Source organism: Triticum urartu, chromosome 2A (assembly GCF_056163025.1).
Source record: "Triticum urartu cultivar PI428250 chromosome 2A, HENAU_Tu73, whole genome shotgun sequence".
Taxonomy (NCBI): Eukaryota; Viridiplantae; Streptophyta; class Magnoliopsida; order Poales; family Poaceae; genus Triticum; species Triticum urartu.
Window position 1 is genome coordinate 594,622,058 of NC_141874.1, and position 12,521 is coordinate 594,634,578.

Below are 12,521 nucleotides of genomic sequence, written 5' to 3' on the forward strand. Positions count from 1 at the left end.
GTATTCTAGGCGGTGCACGGTGCACGCGTTTCCCTAGCCCTCGCCTTTCCGTCTATAAATACTAGAAGAACATCCGTGCATTGCAACGGGGCCACATTAACTTTAAAAGTTCAATATTAATATTCTCATATATATCAAGTGATATTGGCGACCTTTTTTACCATCAATTCCCCACACACACTCTCTGCCTCCCTTTTCCTCACTCTCTCCCCCTCTCCCTCTCTCTCTCTAACACACACACATATCCATCTTATTGGGTACGGGATCATAATCAATCTATTTCACACACACACTAGTACATAACAATATAGATTATGTATATTATATTTGCCACCACAACTGAGGGAATTAATTTCATGTAAATCGGCCAGCCACAGCTCCAAGAATACGCGGAGAAGGTGGCCCGGGTCGGCGTCGGCGCCGTCCGGCACGGGCCACGGGCCCGCTTCCAAGCGCGTCTGTGCGTCGGCCATCCACGCCGTGTCCTTCAAGTGCCACTTCCACCGCACCAACTCCCAGGGTCATGGCCATGGCCAGGGCCAGGGAAGCCGCCCTTCTTTGCCCCCTTCACCGGCCGCGGCCAACGCGGTGCCGCGGCACCCGCCTCGCCGTCCTCGTCCTCCAGCACCGTCGCGACCCAGTGACGCAGCCCAAGCATCGGCCTCGAGAATCAAGAACACTCGACAACGTCGAGGGAAGGAAAGGTCATATACATGTCATAAGAAAGAGAGTTTATTTACTACTCCCTCGATGTATTGTTTCCTTTGTTTGGAGATTGATTACCATCCGTGAGTTAAGATAAGGTTTACGTGATTGAGTGATTTTTTGAAAATCAATTATTTGTTTTCTAATTAATGTAATTGAGTGATTTAAGGTAAGGTTAATTAATTTAGATTTGATCTTTAGAGATTGTTCGTGATTGATTCTACATTACTAAATAACTTGCGCCAGTATGGAAAGTTTTGATCTGTTTAGATTTCTTTCGTTGTGTGAGAAGGTGACGCGAAAATAAACCGATGAAGTGAGGGGAGGGGACGAAAAAATCTACGAAAAAAAACCAGCGAAGGTGGGAGGAGGTACCAAAAAAACCATGGAAGGTGGGAGGAGACTACCAACTGCTTCATTAGGAATAGAAATTATTAGAGATTAAAGATTATTTGTTTTCTAAAAATCTATTATTTGTTTCCTAAAGCAAATTGCATTAATGAGAGAGATTTCGTAGATTTGGCTAAGGTAGGAAAGAATCTATTATTTGTTTGCTAAAGCAAATTGCATTAATGGGAGAGATCCGTTGATTTGGCTAAGGTAGAAAAGAATCTATTATTTGTTTGCTAAAGCAAATTACATTAATAGAAGAGATCCGTTGATTTGGCTAAGGTAAGAAAGAATTTATTATTTGTTTCCTAAAGAAAATTGCATTAATGAGAGAGATTTGTTGATTTGGCTAAGGTAGGCGGTTTTTGCGGTTCGTGGCGGCTTAGTGTGAGGTGGGACGAGGTACCAAAAAAACCATGAAAGGTGGGACGAAAAAAAATCTGGAAGATGGGAGTTGTCCCTGGTTAACCTACGAAATTTCGTAGATTTTTTTAAGACGAAAAAAACCGTGAAAGATGGGACTAAAAAAACCTAAAAATGAGACTAACAACTGCTCCTTTAGGAGTAGAGACTAGCCGACCCCTCCCCTTTCTCCCCTATTTTTCGCCCCGAACGCCTTCGCCTCCAGATTTAATTTGCTCGACGCCACTTCGTGCAGTTGTCTCTGGAAGAAGTTCGGCATGGATAAATGTATGCAGGTCGCTTGGTTCGCCGGCACGGACGTGATCGCCAGGCGGTCCAATTTCATCTTCTCGCCCCTTTCCGTACGCACCGGGCTCGCACTGCTCGCCACCGGCACCAACGGCGAGACGCTGAGCCAACTGCTGGCCTTCCTGGGCTCCCAGGAGCTCCACCTCCTCAACGCGGCCAGCGCCAGCCTCGTCGCCGAGATGCGCGCGTGGCCGCAGCTCACCTTCGCCGCCGGCATCTTCGCGGACAAATCGTTCTCGCTGAGGCCGGAGTTCGTGTCCGCCGCCAGCTCCGCCCACCGGGCCTCCGTGAGATCCGTGGACTTTCAGAAGCAGGTAGTTCCATAGTGGCATTTGCAGCACTAACGATAACGATAAGTACAAGTAAATTTGACTGAAAATCAATCTGCAAGTAAACATGAACGAAAAAACTAACGATAAGTACGGCATGATTAAGAAACGCGAGCACGTGACTAAGAAACTGATTTTGCGTTGCATGGATCAGCCGGCGGCAGCGGCGGCTGAGGTGAACGCCCTCATCGCAGAGACCACGCGGGGCCGCATCAGCGACCTCGTCTCCCCGGACTCGTTTCAAGGCGACCCCAAGATCGTCCTCGCCAACGCCATGCACTTCAAGGCCACCTGGGCACGGAGGTTCGACCCGTCAGACACCGTCCGCCGCGACTTCCGCCGCTTCGACGGCACGTCCGTGCTGGTGCCGTTCCTCTCCGACCCCGGGATGCAGTACGCCACCAGCTTCGACGACCTCGGCTTCAAGGTCCTCCAGTGCTTCTACAAGATGGCGGGGCGCGACGGCAAGCTCGACCCAAAGGCGCCGCTCTTCTCCATGCTCGTATTCCTCCCGCACCGGCGCGACGGGCTCCGCGACCTCCTGCGGCTGGCGGTCACCGAGCCGGACTTCGTCATGCGCTGCGCTCCCCGGCGCGAGCAGGTGGTCAGCCCCTGCCTCCTCCCCAAGTTCAAGTTCTCCTTCCGGTTCGACGCCACGGACGCGCTGCGCGGCCTCGGGCTCGCCGCGCCGTTCGACCCGCTGGCCGCCGACCTGTCGGGGGCGGTGTCGAACATGCCCCCGGAAGGGCTCTACGTGTCGGCCATCGAGCAGATGTGCGCCGTCGAGGTGGACGAGGAAGGCACGACGGCGGTAGCAGCGTTCTACACGCATACGAGCCCGACCTATAGCCTGTGTGGGCGGCCGCCGCCGCCGCCAATGAGCTTCGTGGCGGACCACCCATTCCTGTTCGCCATCGTCGAGTATGGCAAGGGCGAGGTGTTGTTCCTCGGCCACGTCGTGGACCCTTCCAGTTGAATAGTAGTGTTGATGGACGGTTTCGATTTACTCGAGAGCAAAGTAGGGCTGCGATGGATGAGGGCCCGCTCAGACAACACTTGTTTTATTGATTTATTTACCATTTCTAGATTGGTATTTTTGACGATTATTCACATATAAGTTTGTAATTCGGTGGTGATTTCCTACTCTGTTCAGAAATCCATGTCTCTGTCTCTGCACTTTAGGCACTTTGTGAGTACTTTATCTTGAAGAGAAACTGAGCCAAAAACACTTATCAAAGTTGGAAACCCTGATATTTTCAAGCCTATCCCCGTATCCCGGCTTCGATCATTTTTGGTGAACAATTATGCAGGTAGCATTTCACCTGTTAAATTCTGAATGCTTTACTACTCTGTATGTAAATACATCTGCAGGTATCCAGATAACTGAACTTAGGGTACAGAGCAAAAAGCCAAGAAACTCAGTATGTTCGTCCTCAAATATGAGAACAAGAGAGATATCGATGGAACAGAAACACCAAGTTTGATCACATCTTCTCCCCTTTCTTATCATCCTTCTTCTCCTCTTTCGCCGGCCCAACGGAGAGGATATCGATCCTCCCAAACTTCCTCAGCTTCTTGGCGATCACGACGCTGTCCATATCACCTATCACCGTCATCTTCTGATCCTTGTGGTCCGTGGCTATCGAATCGATACCTGTTTCAGATCATAGTCAAGTTAGGATAGCAAGCTATGAAGAAGCAAGCTGAAAAAAAGGAACACCAATGCAAAGTGCAAGTTACTTCACCATAGATGTCCGCAACGGTTTCCATGGCTTTCTGCTTCACCCTCTCGTCGCTCATAGAAGAGACCTTCACAACCACCTTCTGCTGCCACGCAAAGAACCCATCAATTATTAGAGAGAGTGTGCAAGAGATCGTCCATGGCGAGGGCGATTTGATCTGCATGCAAGAAATTCACTGGCTGGAACCATACCTGCGGCGCCATCCGGAGGAGAGACGGAGATGGGGTGGAGGCAGAGGGGAAGGGAATGCTGCATGCGATTTTGAGTGTGCAGTGCAGGCTGCAGAATGAGCCAAGCTGGGAGACACGGCCCAAATTTGTACAGCGCCGCGGGGTACGGCTTTCTTCTTTTTGTTCTTCTTCTGATGCCGCTTTGCTCTGGACTGGACCCTAAGACCAGCTTGTGTGCACGGTTCTATAAAAAATACAGAGTGATCAGCTAACAAAGTACTACTCCGTAGAACATTTTGTTGGTCGCTGCATGCGGATGGGACAAAAAGGAGAATGCCGGCACCAACCACAACCTATCAAGTCTGATTTCTGTAGTTCATCAGATGCGTCTTGTCAAAAGATTGCCGGGTGGCTCGGCAGTTGTTTACCTGCCATCATGCAGCTGCCTAGCGCCTGGTTCGTGTATCCTCTGCGGCTTGTTTTGCGTCTACGACTTGCAACATGGAATCTAGTTAGTTCCCACGCATAAAAGTCGGTGGAGATTTAGGTAACTTTGGTTGAACGTCCCTCTCCGCAGAGAGAGAGAGAGTGTGTGTGTGAAGGATAGTTTGGTGAGCCACAACCGTTGAACTTGTCATGTGCGCCGTGGAGGAGAGCGTATGTCCAGTTCTCTCTTGTAGCTTGAGGCGTCATCATCCATGATGCATCCAACGATGTATAGAGGTAGCCCGCATGCCGCCTAGCCAAACTCTCGGGATGTAATTTTGCTCTGTTCGGATGTCCGTGTTACACCCAATTCGTGAACCTCAGCGACATGAGCAGAGCCAGGCCCCCCCGAGCTCGGCTCCAGCGAGCCACGCGTGGCTGTCGCTTGCACGCCTGAAGAAGCACGGGAGACGAGACGAGACGGGATGTATTATTTTTTGAATAGAAAGTCAATGTATCTAACCTATTATTTCACAGGAGTACTAGTTGCTGAAGGTGATTTCAGAATCAAAAAAAGTAAAGTTAAAATTATTTAGCTTATTCTCTCAATTTCAATCGACCGCTGCTGGATTTAGTATATCTAATATGAATTGGCGATCAGAACACATATGGGTAGAACTTCTAAAAGGTTCTCGAAAAAGGGGTAATTTTTTCTGGGCCTGTATTCTTTTTCTAGGTTCACTAGGATTCTTATCGGTCAAATCGTCTGCAGGTACATAAACTGCTTGAATCGAAGTTATAGATCCCTTTTTAGTAGAAGCAATTCTTTCTTGCAAAGAACCCATTTCTGTACTAAGAGTAGGTTGATAACCCACTGCGGAGGGCATTCTCCCTAATAAAGCGGATACCTCTGATCCTGCTTGAACAAAACGAAAGATATTATCGATAAATATTGACACTACTTCCCACACTCCTCTCCTCTCACCGCTCAAACCCCCATTGACATTGCTCTCTCTCACAATCCATTCGGTCTCACCGATGGTCCACCTATGCTCCGCTCGATTCCTTCCCTTGCCGGCAGCCCCCATTCGCATGAAGCCGCGGTCCGCGTGGATCAACCACTAATGGACGGTTGATACCTGGCGGGGGGTAGTTTGTGTGATGAGGTGGAAACTTTGATATCCACGGTGATAGGGATTTCGATTTGATATCCGCTTGCGCCCCTTGCAGCCAAGCCTCTCTTGGGTGATGGCGTCCTCCTTGGATGCGCAGTCGGCAACATGTGGCGGGGCTAGGGCCGCAAACCCCAGCAATCTGGATGACTTCTTCAACCAACTCGACCTTGATGGAGAAACCTTCGACGATTTGGTGGTCGATGAGGATGATCCAGTCATCAATGAAAGTGTTTGTTGGTTAGCCCTGGCTAGGGTTTACACGGAGAAAAACTTCAGTCAGTCTGCCTTTTTCAAGGATATGTGTGCGGCATGGAACACAACGCAGGAGGTTCGCTTCAAGCCAGTGGGTAATAATCTCTTTGTTGTTCAAGCCTCTTGCCTGGGAGATTATGAGCGAATTGTGGAGAAGGGCCCATGGATATTCAGGAACTTGGCTGTTCTCATACAGTCGTATGATGGTTTCAGCAAGACAGATGAGATCGAGATTGTGCACATGCCTATATGGCTCCAAATTCATAAGCTACCGGATGGATATTGTAAATCGGATCTAGTTCAAAAGCTAATCAGGAAAGTAGGTGAGGTCCTAGAGACTCGTTTGCAAGGTAATTCATGGGGTGATTACATCAGAGTGCAGGTTAAGCATGACATCAGGGAACCGCTGACCAAGCATGTTAGCATTGTCAGAGGAAGAGAAAGATAGGTTTTTGCTGTCAGATATGAGGAGTTGGACCGTTTCTGTAAATTCTGTGGCAGGATTGGGCATGACTTCAAAGAGTGTGGTACAGGGGTGTATGCTACCAAGGATCTTACTTTTGGAGATTGGCTATATGCTGACCCCCCCCCCCCAATTTCTCTTAGCCAAGAGGAGGTGCAAGGCAGAGTACGTACAAGGAGGCGGCAGACAGCGGCGCCCCCGATACACAGAAGGCTGAGGATGAGCTTCGGGATACTGCTTCCAGCCCGATAAAGTATCAGGCGATGACAGAAACTCTAGGAAACGGTTGAACTTAAATGAGAACATCATTAATGCTGGATCTGAGATTAAAACTAAGACCGATCAGTTGATGCTGACAAACAAACCGCATGGAGGGGGACGATGAGTCTCCAACGAATAGTCAGGACAGTAAGAGAACAAGGAGGGATGGAGACAGTGGGAACAAATCATCTACATCGACGGACCCCCTCGAGGGGTACTGCCGGGAGCAATGAATTACCTAATATGGAACTGCCGGGGGGTGGGGAACCGCCAGACAGTTCGAGATTTGTTGGCCCTTTCAAGGGTCAACCACCCCAAACCCTGTCTTCCTCTGCGAGATGAGGCAACCTGCTGTGAAAGTCAAGAAAATAAAGTGGGGGCTTGGGCTCCAAGGTTTTGAAGGTGTGGATCCAGAAGGGAGAAGTGGATGCCTTGCGGTCTTTTGGGACGAGGGCCTTCAAGTGACAGTAATAGAAGCATGCAAGAGATTCATAGATGTGAGAATTGTTGACCCGGCAGAAGGGAAGCAATGGCGTGCAACTTTTGTTTATGGTGAACCCAGAGTGGAGAATAGGAGACATATGTGGGATCATCTCACGAGATTGAGAGGTGTGTCGAGTGAGCCATGGGTAGTCTATGGGGATTTCAATGAATGTATGTGGCAGCATGAACATTTGTCCTTTACGACCCGGAGCTCGCCACAAATGGAAGCCTTTCGGGACTGTTTGCAAGTGTGTGAACTAGTCGACATAGGGTTCTCAGGTTTGCCCTATACATACAACAACAATCAGTATGTAGCAAGGAATGTTCAAGTGCGACTTGATACGGGGTGTGCGGATGAGCAATGGCGAGACATGTTCCCTACAGCAAAGGTGAAGCATCTCACTTCGCCTGCTTCGGATCACTGCCCTATTATGCTTGAAGCATGTTCAGAGGAGCCCGCCAAGAGACACCGTAGCGCTTTCCGCTACGAGATAATGTGGGAGAGACATGCAGCGCTCCCGGAGGTCATTTCCAAGGCTTGGTCCAGAAGACGAGCACATAACCTGGGGGAGATAGCAGTCAACTTGAAGGACATGATGAAGGACTTGCAAGAGTGGAGCAAGAAGAACGTCGGCCATGTTTCAAATGAAACTGAATCTCTGCATGCAGAATTAGCAGAGTTGCAGCTGCACAATGCGCAGAGATCTGTAATTCATGAGAAGATGTATATGTTGGATGAGCTCCTCTATAGGGAGGACATGATGTGGTTACAAAGATCGTGCATTACTTAGCTCAAAGAGGGCGACCGAAACACTCAGTATTTCCATAGGAAAGCGATATGGCGGGCAAGGAAAAATGCAATTCGGCGCCTTCAAAGAGCGGACGGCTCGTGGTGTTCGGTACCTACTGAGATGGAGCTGATGGCTAGTTCATATTTTAAGGAACTATACACTAAGGATCCAACATTGAGCTTGGAGTCCTTGCTAGGGTGTATACAGCCCAAGGTAACACAACAAATGAATGATGCTCTTGATGCAGTTTACACGGAAAAGGAAGTGGCTGATGCCTTATTTCAGATTGGACCAATCAAAGCAACTGGTCCGGACGGCTTTCCGACTAGGTTTTTTCAGCGAAATTGGCAAGTTTTGAAGGAGGAGATCACCACGACGGTACTGGATTTCTTTGCCACAGGAACCATGCCACCGGGAGTTAATGAGACTGCAATTGTTTTAATCCCTAAGGTTGCGTCGCCGATGGACTTGAAGGATTTCAGACCAATAAGTATATGTAATGTCATTTATAAAGTGGTGTCCAAATGTATGGTCAACCGTCTTCGCCCCTTGTTGGCGGAGCTCATATCTGAAAATCAGAGTACGTTCATACTAGGAAGGCTTATTACCGATAATACTCTTATAGCCTTTGAGTGTATCCATCATATTCAAACCTCGTCGTTGGAGCAATCTTATTGTGCTTACAAGTTGGATCTCTCAAAGGCATATGACCGGGTGGACTGGGATTTCTTGGAGAGTGCCCTTCTAAAGTGGGGATTCTCGGCGAATTGGGTGAACCGTGTAATGGTGTGTGTCAAATCAGTCAAGTACTCTGTCAAGTTTAATGGGAAGCTATTGGATCAATTTTCGCCCTCGCGAGGCCTTCGGTAGGGTGATTCCTTATCCCTTTTTCTCTTTTTATTTGTGTCTGATGCTTTGTCTGCTCTATTACATAAAGCTATAAGAGAGGATGGGTTGGAAGCTATGAAAATATGCAGAAGGGCTCCGGCTATGTGACGCCTGGAGACTGATGCTCGAGTTTCCTTCCATTTATTTTAGTTGTTGCCGTGTGTTTTTGTGTTTGTTGCACTGTCATATTTATTTTGCATATTTTATTCCTCTATGTTGTTGCCATGAGCATCATGTGCATTGCACTCATCCTTGTGTTACATGTCACTTTCATGTTGTGTGTGCATCAGCCCTTGCTATCTCTCTCTCAAGCCATGCCATGTATCATCACCTCTCCCTTCTTTCTTCCTCCATGTTTTTGCAAGTGACATTATTCTCTCCTCTATTAATGTTCATTTATTTCCTGATGATCTTACTTCATGCCTTATACCTCTCTGTCAAATATCATCCATTTTGGAGTTGTCTTGGTTGGGTTCAAAAATGGCTCAAGTTTGAATTTAATTCAAACTTGGATTATTTTTCTATCTATAAAATTGCCAAGCCAATTTATTAGAATGGTGCATAATTCCAGCATTCCTGAGATATTTGTATTCCAGCCTACTCCCTCTCCAAAGTCCCTGTGATTTTCTCTTTGTTTTCTGCCTGAAGAAATTCGAAGATAAGAAACTGAGCCTGGGAGAGGGAGCAGCAGTGCAGCCCAACCACCGCTGCAGCCCAGCAGCAGCCACCTTAGCCCAATCCGCGCCTGGCCTTTCTCCTCTTCCCCATGGTAAATTTTGCTCAATGCACTCCGTCGGGCCCGCCTGTCATCCCCTCAACCCTCGTTTTTTCTTCCACCTCCAGTCGCTTTCCTCTCTCTCAGTAAAACAGAGCGCCACGCCACACATGGCCACCGTGGACGCCCGAGCTCCACGTCCGCCCTTCCCCCTTCCTATTTAACCCTCGCTGCGATCCCTAGGGTTCCCTCTCTCTCCTCCTCTTTCCCTCCTCCGCGCCGCCGCTCCAGGGAGGCTCTCCCTCACGTCTCCTTGCTCCTACCTTGAGTAGCACCCGAACGCCATGGCTGGCCAGGCAAGGAGCTCGCTGCCGGCCTGACGCTTCCCTTCGACCTCCAAGACGCCCGCGAGAACCGCAGCGAGCCGCTGGTTCCGTTCCGCTGCAAGGCGAGCCCAAGACCGCCTCCACGACGTCCTCTTCTTCCCCTTCGTCTTCTTCTTCCCGCCAAGTCCCTCTTCTTCCCCTGCGTCCTCTACTTCACGCCGGGAGCCAATGCGCACGCCACGAGGATCTTCTTCCCCGACATCGTCTTCTTCGACTACAAGAAGGCCAGGAGCCAGACAGGCCCAAGGCCGACGCGATCGTCTTCCTCTACGACCTCTTCTTCCCTATGTTCTCTGCTTCACGTACACTGGCGATCTGCGGGCCCCCAAGCCGTCTTCACTGCTTCTCCGACCGCCCTGCCAATGAATTCGAGCCCCTCGTGAGCTCCTCTCGCAAACCCCTCCTTGTACCTTTTCAAATCCGTGCATGTAGGCTTCGCCCCGGTCAAGATTGTGCACGACCACCACGAACGAGTTTATGAAGCTTCGGTTGTTTTCTTTCGCGAGCCCGTGGTCTGTTCCTGCGTGAGCACACCCACACATAATGCGCAGCTCGCTTCCCGCACGCCCTCCGCTACTCTGCCTCGGAAGCCGCCGCTGCTACTGCCCGCAAGCGCTCGCCGGAGTTCTGGTTCCTCCGGGCGAACATGGAGTTCCAGGACTGAGCCTCAATTTATAACTAGCCGCGCCCCTGCATTCTGGACACACAGAGTTTCAGCCTAGTGGCTAGGGGCACTCGATTATAACCAGGGGATCTGGGGTTCGAATCCCAGATACACCCGTTTTTCCTTTCCCCTCTGTTCTATTTAATTTTTTCACACCCACTCAGCCGTTTGGGCCTCTTTCACTCCCGGGCCGCTGCACTGTGTTGCAATCCGGCCCACGTAGGTTTTTATTTCCTTCTCTGGTTTTAGTATTTTCCCAGTGTATGCATAATTCCAGGAATGCCACTCTTTTGTATTGTTAATAACTAAATATGCTTGCATCCAAATTAAACAAACTATATATGTAAAATGCTTAGAATTTAATGTAGCTCAATAATTTTCAACTTTCATCCATGTTTGAAATGTTTAAATAGCTGTTTGTTTTAATTTGCTTAAATAACTTGTTAAAATGATTTATTTCATAACTAAATAACCGTAGCTCCAAACGTAACAAACTTTATACGTAAATGGGATAGAAAAATTCCTAGTTTAACATGGTGTACGTGCTTTGCATGTGTAACAACTCTAAAATTGTGTTTAGGGCAGAACAGTACCAAACCTTAAAAAAATTGCACATGAGGAGTTTCCGTACTTGTTGCTTGTTGTTCCGGCCTCATTTAAACTTGCCTAGATAGATAGTTTCATTATGCTTCATCTCTTGCCATGTTTAACAACATTTAATATGGTTGGGTACATAAACAAGATCGAAACTAAATAACTTGAATGTGGTGTTTCGTCAATATGCAACGGAGTTGCATATTGAGCTCCACTTAATTTGTAGGATTGCTTGTGCACTTTGCCATGCCATGCTTCTTTAAACCGGACATGCATCATACTTGGTTGTGCATCATGTCATGTTCATGTGGTGGTTGTTTACTATGTTGTTTGCTTTTTTCCGGTGTTGCTTCTTCGGGTTGGTTCCGATAACGTTGCATTTGTGAGGATTTGTTCGACTACGTCCGTTTGTCTTCTTCATGGACTCATTCTTCTTCCTTGCGGGATCTCAGTTAAGATGACCATACCCTCGAAATCACTTCTATCTTTGCTTGCTAGTTGCTCGCTCTTTTGCTATGCCTATGTTGCGATACCTACCACTTGCTTAATCATGCCTCCCATATTGTTAAGCCAAGCCTCTAACCCACCTTGTCCTAGCAAACTATTGTTTGGCTATGTTACCGCTTTGCTCAGCCCCTCTTATAGCGTTGTTAGTTGTAGGTGAAGATTGGGGTTTGTTCCTTATTGGAACATGGATATTTTGTTGGGATATCACAATATCTCTTATTTAATTAATGCATATATATACTTGGTAAAGGGTGGAAGGCTCGGCCCTATGCCTGATGTTTTTTTCCACTCTTGCCGCCCTAGTTTCCATCATATCGGTGTTATGTTCCCGGATTTTGCGTTCCTTACACGGTCGGGTTATAGTGGGAACCCCTTGACAGTTCGCTTTGAATAAAACTTCTCCAGCAAGGCTCAACCTTGGTTTTACCATTCGTCACCTGGCCTTTTTCCCTTGGGAGTCGCGCATCCTGAGGGTCATCATTATTTTAAACCCTCGGGCCAGTGCTTGTCTAAGTGTTGGTCCAACCCAGAGCACCGTGCAGGGCCGTCCCTTGGCAACTAGGGTTACATTGGCTCCCGTACGCTTAGCTTATCCGGTGTGCCCTGAGAATGAGATATGTGCAGCTCCTATCGGGATTTGTCGGCACAGCGGGTGGTCTTGCTGGACTTGTTTTACCATTGTCGAGGATGTCTTGTAACCGGGATGCCGAGTTTGATCAGATTGTCTTGGGAGAAGGAATATCCTTGTTTGACCGTGAGAGCTTGTGATGGGCTAAGTTGGGACTCCCCTGCAGGGATTTGAATTTTCAAAAGCCGTGCCCGCGGTTATGGGCAGATGGGAATTTGTTAATGTCCGGTTGTAGAAAACC

General features: G+C 48.4%; 3 protein-coding genes across 4 annotated transcripts; 2 read left to right on the forward strand and 1 right to left on the reverse strand.

The window, feature by feature from the left end:
* Positions 1 to 1,662: 1,662 nt before the first annotated feature.
* Positions 1,663 to 3,111, forward strand: LOC125533727 (putative non-inhibitory serpin-10). The gene is made up of 2 exons (XM_087539988.1): positions 1,663 to 2,120; positions 2,290 to 3,111. Exons 1-2 carry the CDS (start codon positions 1,776 to 1,778, stop codon positions 3,109 to 3,111), a joined length of 1,167 nt encoding a protein of 388 aa, XP_087396114.1. The 5' UTR covers positions 1,663 to 1,775.
* A 340-nt stretch (positions 3,112 to 3,451) lies between these two features.
* On the reverse strand, positions 3,452 to 4,302 carry LOC125533728 (heavy metal-associated isoprenylated plant protein 39). 2 transcript variants are annotated; one of them, XM_048697091.2, is made up of 3 exons: positions 4,069 to 4,302; positions 3,881 to 3,962; positions 3,452 to 3,789 (listed from the first exon to the last, which is right to left on the reverse strand). In XM_048697091.2, exons 1-3 carry the CDS (start codon positions 4,078 to 4,080, stop codon positions 3,620 to 3,622), a joined length of 264 nt encoding a protein of 87 aa, XP_048553048.1. In that variant the 5' UTR covers positions 4,081 to 4,302; the 3' UTR covers positions 3,452 to 3,619. The 2 variants fall into 2 exon arrangements, with proteins under 2 accessions (XP_048553048.1, XP_048553049.1); XM_048697092.2 differs by having other exon boundaries at positions 3,881 to 3,959; positions 4,069 to 4,293.
* A 1,419-nt stretch (positions 4,303 to 5,721) lies between these two features.
* LOC147986133 (uncharacterized) lies at positions 5,722 to 6,348 on the forward strand. Its single transcript, XM_087541890.1, has one exon. It carries the CDS (start codon positions 5,722 to 5,724, stop codon positions 6,346 to 6,348), a length of 627 nt encoding a protein of 208 aa, XP_087398016.1.
* The last annotated feature ends 6,173 nt before the right edge of the window (positions 6,349 to 12,521 follow it).